Below are 12,181 nucleotides of genomic sequence, written 5' to 3' on the forward strand. Positions count from 1 at the left end.
TCTTGCTGTGAGTCTCTACCTCCTTTTAATGTATGTTTTCAGAGTAAAACCATATTGTGTGTGATGGAGAAATGTAGAATCCGATGGGGATAGTTGATTCTGTTGATTTCAGGGGAACACGTGAAATTCTTGAAAATGGTTTGAGCTACTTCTCTGTATTGTGTTAAGTAAATTGATGCAGAAAAGGCTCATATCTGTTTTAGCCAGCTGAAAGGACATTTGGTATAGATGTCATTTAGTCGGTTATGCTTTTTTTTTTATTATGTTGCTACCCTCGTAGGCTGATAACATTCTTTCCTCAGTGGACTGTGGAAATAGCACCGAAGTTCCATGAAGATGCAAATAACTTGGACCAATTGGTTCCTTTTGAAGAGTGCATTGAGTTGCATTCTACTGGAGAGGCAGTGGTGAGAGCTCCTGACTACCTCCTCCTCACCCATAATGGGCGCAGCTTCAGGTTACTCAGCTATCCTATCTATTCTGATTAGATGATTAAGTTAAATATAAATAATTTATTTTCTTATTTTTCCTGTTCCTCTGTCCATTTATAGCTCTCTGAATGTGTGATCTTTCATAGTTGCTTTTGAATTGCCAAATGCACAAATTTGTGGCTACCTCAATGATGGGTCTGCTGATTATTCTGAGGGAGGTGCTAGAAACATCTTTATATTTTAAGCCATGTGCTACTACTTTAGTTGCAGCAGGTCATACTTGTGGCCTTTCAACACTGAAAAAATGGTGCACAAATGATTAAATAGATTGCTCTGCAGGACCTTAAACTATTGTATTCTAATCAACCTCAAAATGATTTGATGTCATATAACCACAGGAACTCCTTAAGAGCTTGCTGGTAACATCATTTCGTTAGTTTTCCACACAATGGTGTCAATTGTGAGTCCTGTGGGATTATACTGCGTATGTTTTTGTTGTGTTTTTGTTGTTCTTAGATGTCAATATTGAGTGTGTAATAGAAAATCCAACCTAAGTCCACTTCTTGTGCTCTCTCCTGGATGTGTTACTAAATAAGTGGAGAGACTTCAAAGGAATTTCTTGTCAGCTCAAAGGACGAGGCAAAAAGGTGTCACGTCGATAAGTTGGAAGGTAATCACATCCCCATTATCATTTGGAAAATAGGGAAGATATCTAGGGGTCGTTGAGAAGGGCCTATTTGGAACTAATGAGGTGGACTCCTTGTTGAACAATGATAGCCAGACCATTTTGGCATCAAAGAAGGGAGTGGAGGGAAGAATTAGTCACATCTTTTTTTTTTTGAAACTGTAACATTTGTATTTCACAGAGTACTTAGGTAGTACAGAAAAACCATAAATTAGTCACATCTTCTTACGGACATTGTTTATGTAAAAAAGCATTAAGACGCAAGTAGTTCAGTAGAGCAGGAAACAGGGAAAATATTAGTTTTTGGCAGAATATGTGGTCTTGGGATGAAATCCTCCTCGATGTCCAGTGATATCAAAGGCGAAAAGCGCAAAAAGGCTCTAAGGTCCGTGGGGGCTTTAAGTGCAAAGCGCTAATAAAGTGTGGGCTTTAATTAAAAAAGGCTCAAAGGGAGAAAAAAGTACAAATATATATGTTTAGTCCAAACTAATAATTATAAACATTATGACAAATATATGACCAATGAAATTGATTTTTTTTAAGTTAATGAAGTGAAATATCAATTGTTTCGTGTCAATTCTTCATAAGAGGCTCATTGTCAAGGAAAAGTTTGTCTTAGAACCTTGATGACGACACTGAATCACACATAAAGCGAGCGAGGTGCTCAACACGTTTTGAGCCTCGCTTCAGGGCTTAAGCGCGCTTTGATAGCACTGTCGATGTCATCCTAAATATTTTCAATATCTTGAGATTTGTTTTAAGTATCTATTGCTAAAAGGTGCAGCTAACAATTGCTCAAGTATACAAGACACAAACAAGAATCCATTTGGAAATAATTTACAGCCCAAAGAGAAGAAAGTGCTACTCACAAGCAGAAGATCAGATCACAGTGACAAATCAAGGGGAAGCAGGATGCTTTGAAGATGGAATGAAAACGTGAACAAAATAATTCTGGATGAAATCCTTTTACCATAGCTAAGTATGAAGCGAAGACACAATGTTCTCTTATTTGTTAGTGTGGATTCAAGAGCTGGTGTGCTTTTTGCTTGGTTTAAGAGGTCTTACTGTTGAAATCTTAAGAAAAAAGAAACCTTACGTTAGTTGATGTTGCATATGCACATGGAAGTGCCAAGGAGAACTTGTGGACTACTTGTTTTATGTTTTATATTACCGTTCCTGTTGTCACCTATGTAGTTTGGATATTTCAAACTGGATTTATGCCCTAGCCAATTTTTCTTTGGTCTTGTATAGATGATCAATTTTTGAGGATACAACACAAGCATCTTTGGTTGGTTGTAGGTCAGTGCCAAAGCAGTCATTAAATGGCTGGCTTGACTATATATCAATTCCTTTCCCTACTTTGAAAGTGAAATCCATTTTCATGTGATAATTTCAGTTAAGATGTTGTGGTTTCCTGATCAGTTCTCACATTTTCTGGTATCTGTGAAGATTTGTTGATGAAGAGAAAGTCCTGTGATAATTCAGAGCCTCAAATCAGATTTGATAATTCATAGCCTCAAATCAGATTTAGAATTTTTGAGCCGAAACAAAGTTTTTGGTGACCAGTTTCAGTAGTTGGCATACTTTGTGAAGGGCTAGCCTGGTATCTTATTCTCCTCCACATATTTGTAAAGCTTATTCTGGTACAAACATCTGTTTTTGGCCAATTAATATGAGATGAAGTCTAAATATGTCACTGTAACCAATCATGTTGGTGTCTTACTTGGACGGTAGATATAGTGATAGTTTACTCTATTACTTTAGGAAGTGAGTATTATGTGTTCAGGAATTCTTCTATTAAGTCATGGCTATTGCCATTTACCGCAATTCCAATTTCTCTTCACATAGAATATATATTAGATTTTTATTTGAACTCATGATATGTATCTAGGTATAGACAGAAAAAGAAAAGAGATTAGATGATTATATTGGTGTACATTATGGGAAAAAACTTACATATTTTTCTCTTCATTCTTCCAGCATAGTTGTGGACCCCACCAATTTAAGTGATGGCTTGCATTATTATGAAGTATATGGCGTAGACAGCAAGGCACCATGGCGAGGACCACTTTTCAGAATTCCAGTGACTATAACAAAGCCCTCTATTGTAACAAGTAGACCCCCTCTAATTTCCTTCCAAGGAATTTCATTTGTACCAGGTGATTATCATATTGCTAATTTTTTCGTGCAATTTGTTCATTGTATTTCTTCCATGTTCTCTTCAGTGGTACCTGTGTCAGTATTACAGTAGGGTGATGTCTGCTTGGTCTTATAGATTATCCCTTTATAATTGTCTTTAAGAGAACAGTAAACACGGAGAGAAGAGCATATTTTGTTCTATTAGTTTACTAGTATTATTTTCGCTTGGTTCCCTATTGAACTATATGTTGCTCCAACTCGTTTGTTACCATCCTCCACTTAGGTTCGAATATTGTCTTTGTATTTTAAGAAGTTCGTCATAAAGCTCCTGTGCCAATGAGTATCCGACTCCTAGGGGCATGTCCACTTTGCGCATGTATTTTGGTTAACAGGTTCCATCCCTTCTCTCTCCCCCACTTTATTGTTAAATGAAAATCCTGAGCGCCAGTGACACGTGGTTCATAGTCTCTTGATAATGAGCCCCGTCCTATATCCTTTTCTACTTAAATGCCAAGCTTTTATCTGTTGTAGGTTTGAACCTGTAATGTGTGCCTAACTAACATACCACACCCTGCATTCTTACCACTAAACCAAAGCACTGGGAGCCGACCGATTGCATGCCCTCCAATAATTGTGTTTACCAAAACAAAGTACCGGTCCACTTTTATCTCTTTCTAATTGGAAATGTCATGTCTTTAAGATTTGGATCTTTTTTTTATTTTTTGAGATTCCAACCATGAGCATCCCAGACTTCTCCTACTGTGGCGTCTTGTTGTTGATTCAGGCTGAAGATAATCGGGAAAAGTTGCTTCACTGGATGTTGACCTTACCAGAAAGATGTTTTCAAACCATTACCCACTTGATGATTGCACTTGTGAATTCTTCCCCCAAGTTTCTGATAGACCTCCATAGACAGACTCCATAAGGTGTAGTGACTAATTTGGTTGTCCATTCCCCATCCATTTCATACTTTTGACTAATTACTTTTTTCCAGAGAGATTGTTCATTCGAGCCGAACCTCCATAACCATTTCATCAAAAGACTATGGTTCTGAGCTTTAGGTTCTTGATTTCCATACCACCAGACTGACTTCCATTTGACCAAATGTATCTTCCTGGTATAACAGTTGCCTTGCCAAAGGAAGTTTCTTCTAAGAGCATCTATCACGTTTGTTGGAACACGAAAAAATGGACATCATATAAGTTTTAATGCATCCAACACTGTAAATCAAGATAAATCTATTATCCAAAGATAAGTATTGACTCTTCCAGTTAATCAGCTTTTTCTCACACTTCCCTATGACTCCATTCCAGATATCTTTAGAATTGCTTTTGGCACCAAGGGGCATGCCAAGGTAAATGGTTGGCAGAAACACCAGTTCTTCCTCCCAGAATATTAGCCAAGTTGTGAATGTCAGGGACCTCATCAACGGGGATATAGAAAACTCTTGCTCCAGTTAATTTGGAGCCCAGATATAGCTTCAAAAAGAATGATAATCACCCTCAAAAATCTTATTTGTCCTCTATCAGCTCCACAGAAAACTAAAGTATCATCGGCGTATAGTAAATGAGTGATTTCAAGGTTATTGACGGCCCTTGAATCGACTCTAAAACCTGTTAGCCAGCTATTTTTTGGGCAGTTTTCATCATAACTCTCCATGGCAATGATTAATAAAAAAGGGGAGCCTTAATCCTCTCTGAGAAGAGAAGAATCCAGTGGGTGAGCCATTGACTAGGATTGAGAACTTGATGGTGCTGATGCAATAGCTGATCCAGTTGACCCATTTTTCTCCAAAACCCATTTTCATCATAGTCTTAGTAGGAAATTCCAGTTCAAGTGGTCAAAAAGTCTTTTGTATAGCTAGCTTGCAAAGGACACCAGGTTCTTTTTGTTTCTGATTGTTGAGCCAACACATTCATTGGCTATAAGAATTGCATCCATGATCTGTCTCCCTTTTATACAGGCCATTTGTTGATCATCCACCAGCTTGTGCATCACTTTTTTGAGTCTCTCATCAACAATTTTTAGATAATCTTGTAAATGCTGCCTATAAGACTAATATGCCTGAAAATTTTCAATTCTTTAGCTCTCACCTTCTTGGAATCAACACAACATATGTAGCATTGAAACTTGTCTCTTTCGTGGAAGTTTTGAATAGTAGGAATGACCTCCGTATTCACTACTTCCAACAGTGTTTGAAAAAAGCCATTGTGAAACCATTCTGGGCCAGGTGCTTTATCCCCAGCACACTCTAGGACACTGGACCATATCTCTTGCTCTTCAAATGGACTTTGTAGCATCAGATTATCTTGTGGAAGATTTGGATCATCTTTACTGAATTTGAACATCTTTAGAAGCTTGGATTTTAACTTCGTACAGCTGAAGTTTGGAGAAACAACTATTGGGGCTGTGTTTAAGTGGTGGGTTTGGACTATATTGCACTTACATATTTGGGTGTGAGTGCATGAGAGAGAGAGAGGGAGGATCAGTTGTGGAGGGATGGGGAAGCGAGAAGAACTCTATTTTTAGTGTTGCTAATAATATTAAAGCTGTTCTTGATTATATTTCTTAGAAGTGTTGGTTTTGCAAGTACGATCTCTTCTGTTGACCGTTTGGTGCTGGTAGAGGATTGCCTTGTCGGCTAAGTCACATGAAGCAATAGTCCTGCCGTTTCTGTAGAGTTTCTCGTCCGAAGAAAATGTGCACCCTTCTATTGCTAATAATATTAAAGCTGTTCTTGATTATATTTCTTGGAAGTGTTAGTTTTGCAAGTACGATCTCTTCTGTTGACCGTTTGGTGCTGGTAGAGGATTGCCTTGTCAGCTAAGTCACATGAAGCAATAGTCCTGCCGTTTCTGTAGAGTTTCTCGTCCGAAGAAAATGTGCATCCTTCTTTCAATAGTTCGTACTTAATTTACTCAAATTGAATGGTCTAGAGTAGACTGAAAAATGATTATTGAATTAATAATGTTCAGTCAAATTGAAAGGTTCATAAAGACTATCTATGATGCTGATAGCTTAAGCTGCAAACCACGGAAATCAGGTAATCTATAATTTCCATGATGCACTTAGTTACAGATAAAATAAAAATCTGATGATATAGTGTTAGTATGATCTGGGCCAGATTTTCGGTGAGAACCTATTTCTTCATATTGACTGCAATAATGTGTTGTAAACAGGTGTGCGTTTGGGGGTAGAAACCCAAAGGAAAAAGTTGGAAAAAAATGTGGCAGAAATTTTTAGCAGGGTATAGATTTCCCACGTGAACGGGTTAGGGTTTAAGCAGAAAAACCAAATGACACAAACAACACCTTCATTTTGTTTCTTAAAATCATTTCAAGGTAGATGTTGCATGTTCTTCCTTTGACTGCTTTGTTATTGTCAACTTTTTTGCATGTACGCTTGTGTTCAGGCCAAATTGAAATGAGATTTATTGAGGTACCATTTGGTGCTACCTGGGTGGAGGCCACCATGAGGACATATGGGTTTGATACGGCTAGAAGATTCTTCATAGATACTGTTCAGGTAAAATATCTCGTGATTTATCGGGTCGTTCTGATGTAAAGTTACCTCAATCACGTGCTCATAATCTACAGCTTTTCCCATTGCAAAGGCCCATTAAGTGGGAAAGCGTGGCCACATTTTCATCACCTTCATCCAAAAACTTTGCGTTTCGAGTGGAGGGTGGTCAGACAATGGAACTAGCAATAGCCCAATGTTGGTTCAGTGGCATAGGCAGTCATGAAACAACTATTGTTGATTTTGAGGTAGTTATTTTCGAGTATGACATAGAAGAAATTGGTTCTTAACTTCTTGTATTTATAATTCTGTTCTGAATTATTAAATTTCGATGACCAAAGGATTGTCGTAGGAGGCATGCTGTTGTTCTTTTCTTCTTTTTACCCTATACGTTTTTGTTCTTTTTTTTTCTTGGACCAACATTTCCAGTCTTAAGAAGAGAGGGATTTTGAACAATTAAAGTTGTTCACACCCTCCTTTTGGTTCTGGAGAGACTCTTAATGTGGAGTCCTGCCATTTGAATTGTGTAAGGTCAGTTTGCTGACTTGTCAAGAGGATTGAGTTCTGTTAATGAAGGAAAACGGTTAAAAAGTTGAAGTACCATAAATTCTTTCTATCTTAATTTAAGTAAAGAGTTTCAGATAATTGCTCAGAGTAACTGTTCATTGAATTGTGTTCCCTAGTCGTGCATCTTATATGTAGCAAAATGTAAGAGTAGTTAGTATAGCAATTTAAAATTTCTTGTATAATCCAGAAGGCTGAATTCTTACTTGTTGCCTTCTCCATTAAGAAGGATAGCATAGATGCACAGCAAACATAGCACTGTCTTCTTAAAATGGTATTTATGTTTCAAACGCGGCCATCCTCTCCTGAAGGTAATTATGTTGTTATGATTAAACAATCCAATCCTCAGGAGTTTCTGGAAGAGAACAGGTGCTTGGAAGTAGTGTTAAGGAAAGCTAGCGCTTCATCCGCTTTAATCGGCGAAGCGAGGGTCAGCGCTTCAGTTGGCTGAAGCGAGGCATGTAAAAAGAAGTGACCGCTTCTGGACTTGAAGCGCGATGCGACCAGAAGCGCTGAATTGAGAAAAACAACGCTTTTATTTTTTCAAAATAAGTGATCAATTTCAAAGAATAAAAATAGGGATGACTTACCTAGTTCTTCTTCTTCTTCTTACTACTACTTCTACTGCAACTACCTAGGAAGTTGGTGGTCCTATCATGAATTAGGTCGGGGTGGCTGGTGGTTTAGGGATCCTGTAGAAAATGCTTGAGGAGGAGGTCAATTTTAAGTGTTGGAAGCTACTGCAAAGGGACTCTCCCTCATCTAGAAATGATTGGCAATTGAGAGAGAATAGGGCGATAGCGATAGACAAAGGAACTGAGAAAAAATTCCCCGATATAATAAAGAAAGGAAGAATGGTTCCAAACCATTGAAACATAAAGCACTAAAGACTGATATGACGTGGCAGAAATTAGAAGTAAGAAGCTGATCCTTGTTTGGTCAGAAGGATAATAATTCTTCTTACGTCAGGGGCGGCCAGACCAGGGGTTAACCGCGATTGGTAATGGCCCCATCGAGAAATTGAACTTACTAATCCTAAGTCAAAGGGTCGAGAAACTCAACACCACTGAGACCGACAGGACAACAATTGTATGTCTGTTTTATGATAAGACAACTAAAGGGGGAAACCTTTTTTCTAGTTTTTTAATATGATTTTTTGCTTTGACTTGTCTATTTATTTTGATCTTTTTTCTTTTAAATTGTGCTGCACTTCAATGAGGCGAACGCTTAGCCTCATGCTTTGCCTCACATGCTTCGCCTCACGCTTCGCTTAAAACATGAAGTGGGGCGTTGTCGCTTTTTACCGCTTCACGCTCCCCTAAACACTGCTTGGAAGAATTTTATGCTTTGCTACTTGAATATATTGGGAGACAAATGAGACAGCGATAATGCCTTTGCTTGGGTCTTCGGTTGAAATTCTCAGATCGCATTCCGTGGTATAAACATCAGCAAAGAGGAAGTAGTTCTTGATGGAAGCGAAGCACCTGTGAGGATTGATGCTGAAGCTCTTCTGTCAACTGAAAAACTTGTCCCTTCTGCTGTGCTCAACAAGGTCAAATTTTTCTTTAACTTTTGGATATTAGCCACTTTGATTGACTTCCTCAGGCGGGTGAAATACTTACATGATCTCTTTTTCCTGTTGTAATATGATTTCAGATAAGAGTTCCGTATCGTCCAATTGATTGCAAACTGCATGCACTTTCAGCAGATCGGGACAAATTACCCTCAGGAAAACAGATTCTGGCTCTTACATTAACGTGGGTTTGATCTCTTGAAACTAGTTATATGATGCTTGATTTCATTTTGAATAATAATCATTTCCTGCTTTTCTGTTTACAGTTACAAATTCAAACTGGAGGATGATGCTGAACTGAAGCCTCAGATTCCTTTACTTAACAATCGAATCTATGATAACAAATTTGAGTCTCAGTTTTATATGATATCGGATGTGAATAAGGTATAGAGTAAATATTCTTTGAAATGGAAGCATTCTATAGATTAGGCTTGAAGTATGCTCCTCCCCCCGCCGAAAGAAAAAGTAAAAAAAAAATACACACACAAAAGAATATCTCAAGAAAGACTACCTTATGTGGGTTGTAGCAGGATTAACAATCTGTTAGTTTTTTTGTGAGTGGAGTATATCCAGGGGACCTTCTGTGCTTGTATTTGTAGAAGAAATAGTACCTGAGATATTTTTGAAGGAATTCATCAATAATGGAAGGAGAATTCTTTCCAATGTTTAAATGTAATGCAGCAGAGCTTCCATGAAGTGAAAACTGGAAATATGCTAAAAACATCATTGGTGAAAGATGACAACAAAACTTGGTATAATATTGAGCTACTTTTAGAAAGAAATGGAGTACTTCATTCAGAGCACCTTGTTCACAGCCTTAGAGCCTGTTTGGCTCAGCTTAAAAGCTGGTCAAACTGACTTAAAAGCTGGTTTTTGACTTATTTAACTGTTTGGCAATACTCAAAATAGCTTATTTTAAGTTAAAAAAAACTTATTTTAAGCCAAAAGTTAAAAGCTGGGGTAGGGGTGCTTTTTTTTTTTTAGCTTATAAGCTGTTTTAAGTTGACCATATTTTTATGTTTTTTCCCTTAATACTTTTATACAATCTCCAAATGAACCATATAACCCTAACATCTCTTTCTTCTATTTTTCCCTTTTCACGTTTGGCATAACAACTTCAGCACTTTTATCCAAACGCATAACTGCTTATTTTAAAAATAAGTTTCAGCAATTTCAAAAGTACTTTTTTAAAGCTGCTTTTATTAAGCCCATCCAAACGGGCCCTTAATACTCTTCATAAAGCGGATTCTTGAAAAGCATAATCGTCTATAATTGCGTAATAGTTGATACAATTTTTTTTGGGTAAGTATGCATGATTTAAATATATTTAAAACCACAAATGTAACACATTTGTGCATTTTATTTAACTCGACAAGTGGATGCAAATTGTGTGAGCTTATCAATGCTAGATTATTTCACTTGTTTCATAGTAATCAAGAAGCTGAGCATTCTTCTTATTAAAAAAAGTCGAGTTTTGCGATTATCATATACATGTAATCTGACAATTTTTGCTTGTTATCCTCTCCTTTCATTCTGTAGCGTGTGCATGCTGAGGGTGATGTTTATCCAGATTCTTCCAAACTTCCGAAGGGTGAATATACTGTACAGCTATATCTGAGGTATGTGGATGTGCCTACATTATTTATTTGATGTGCTGTGAGATTGTGCAGATTATTTCCTCATGCATCTCTTTACTTGTATATATCTCATTGCCTAAGGTTCTTTCCTCATTTTGACCCTGGGAATTGAGGTTATCTGTGCTTGAGTTTTAGACCATAAAAATTGCCTCTATACTAGTAAGTAGAACATAAGGTATTAAGTGAGGTGGCTTGGATGTGTTCCCACCTAGGTTTTTTTTTGTAATACCCTTTTATATGTTAAGCTCATACAGAAGATATTTGTGATGTTTTTAACTTTTTGTAATGCACTGAACTGAATTACAAGTTGTAAGTTGTAATACTTTTGAAGGGGGGTACTACACCTTGGTTGTAGTATACCTGTGGATATATAGAAGTAAAGTTACCATTATCAAAAAAAAAAAGTTAGAAAGTTGAGCATTAGTGTTAGAGTGCTAGAATTAGTGTGTTAGAAGAGGTGAGCTTTTTGCCACACATGGACATATATTATGTGTATTGCATCTCACACCTGTAAATAGCTGGTACTTGTCTTGGTGATATCATTGCATCAGTATATTTCACTTCTTATTTTCTAGTATGGCCATCAAGCAGTAGGCAAAAGTTACTTGAGCCTTAACCAAGGACTGAGAGAGGAAAGAAGAGAACAGAATCTACTGATAGTCTGATGATAAAATTTAAAGGCCAAATACATAGATGACCCTTAAACTAGGGGCCAGCTTTGACACCTCAACTAAGGCTTGTAATCCAAGCAAACTGATGTACCAAGGAAATTATCTATGATATTTCTTTAATGAGATTGTCTAGCCTCAGCACACCTTTTTTCTTGTGATTCTTCTAACACCCAATTATTACATTGTAATGTGAAACCAATCCATGCTTTGTTTCTTTTTTGCTCTCTTAAGAGATTCAAACACAATGATCGTGCCAAATTGGCTAGCTTGAATAAGCCTTCACCAGCTCGTAATATCTGTGGTTCAGGCATGACAATGTACAGTACCTAGAGAAGATGAAGCAACTGGTGTTATTCATCGAAAGAAAATTGGAGGAAAAGGTACACTGCTATCACTGCTACTCTCTTTACAGATCAAAATTTTATCAGTCTGAACTAATCAATAGTTGAGAAGCAGGCATACATCTCCTTTTATTTGATGCATTGGTCCTTTCAGTTGTGTAGTTGCTATCCTTCTTTACATGTTGAGGATTACATGTTTAAACTCATGAAGTTTCACTTGCTTTTGAAAGTTATTGTGTTCACCTGCAGCAGTCAAGTAAGAAGACCAGCCAAAATACATCTTGACCTCCTAATACTCTCTCAACACTCACCTTAACTTGGCCAAAGAATGGTTGTAGAAAAGAAGTTTGGACTGAATTAAGGGTTCAAGTGCTGATTCCAACTAGTTTCGGATTTAACGCTTGGTGATGGCTATTTATTTCCTTCATTTTCCAACAATAGGAAATTGACGATCTCCTTGATAAAGTATGAACTAATCTATACCTTCTTTTCTTTCTTGTAATGATAGAGAAATCTGTCTGGGGTCAAATTGTAGGACCAACTACAACCTTCGAAACTCGAGACAATGGACACACCCCTCTACCCTTCTCTACTTAAATACCATACTTTAGTTTAAACGAT

At 37.3% G+C, this 12,181-nt stretch overlaps 1 protein-coding gene across 7 annotated transcripts in view; it reads left to right on the forward strand.

The window, feature by feature from the left end:
* Positions 1-12,181, forward strand: part of LOC101253061 (pectin acetylesterase 9) — a 32,239-nt gene that overhangs the window by 9,308 nt on the left and 10,750 nt on the right. For 2 of the 7 annotated variants that reach the window (XR_011220337.1, XM_069296219.1), the window contains 9 exons: positions 303-457; positions 3,097-3,275; positions 6,668-6,780; positions 6,852-7,022; positions 8,762-8,890; positions 8,995-9,095; positions 9,178-9,295; positions 10,451-10,530; positions 11,527-11,599. Coding sequence is in view for 5 of the 7 variants with exons in the window: in XM_069296219.1 (XP_069152320.1) it covers positions 303-457; positions 3,097-3,275; positions 6,668-6,780; positions 6,852-7,022; positions 8,762-8,890; positions 8,995-9,095; positions 9,178-9,295; positions 10,451-10,530; positions 11,527-11,599 (1,119 nt within the window). In the remaining 2 variants the exon portion in view is untranslated. Of the gene's footprint in view, positions 1-302; positions 458-3,096; positions 3,276-6,273; positions 6,299-6,667; positions 6,781-6,851; positions 7,023-8,761; positions 8,891-8,994; positions 9,096-9,177; positions 9,296-10,450; positions 10,531-11,526; positions 11,600-11,737; positions 12,026-12,181 lie in introns of those variants that run through there. The other 5 variants (XM_069296220.1, XM_069296221.1, XM_069296222.1 and 2 more) reach the window with 5 other exon arrangements.

The sequence above is a fragment of the Solanum lycopersicum genome, chromosome 3 (genome assembly GCF_036512215.1).
Source record: "Solanum lycopersicum chromosome 3, SLM_r2.1".
Classification (NCBI taxonomy): Eukaryota; Viridiplantae; Streptophyta; class Magnoliopsida; order Solanales; family Solanaceae; genus Solanum; species Solanum lycopersicum.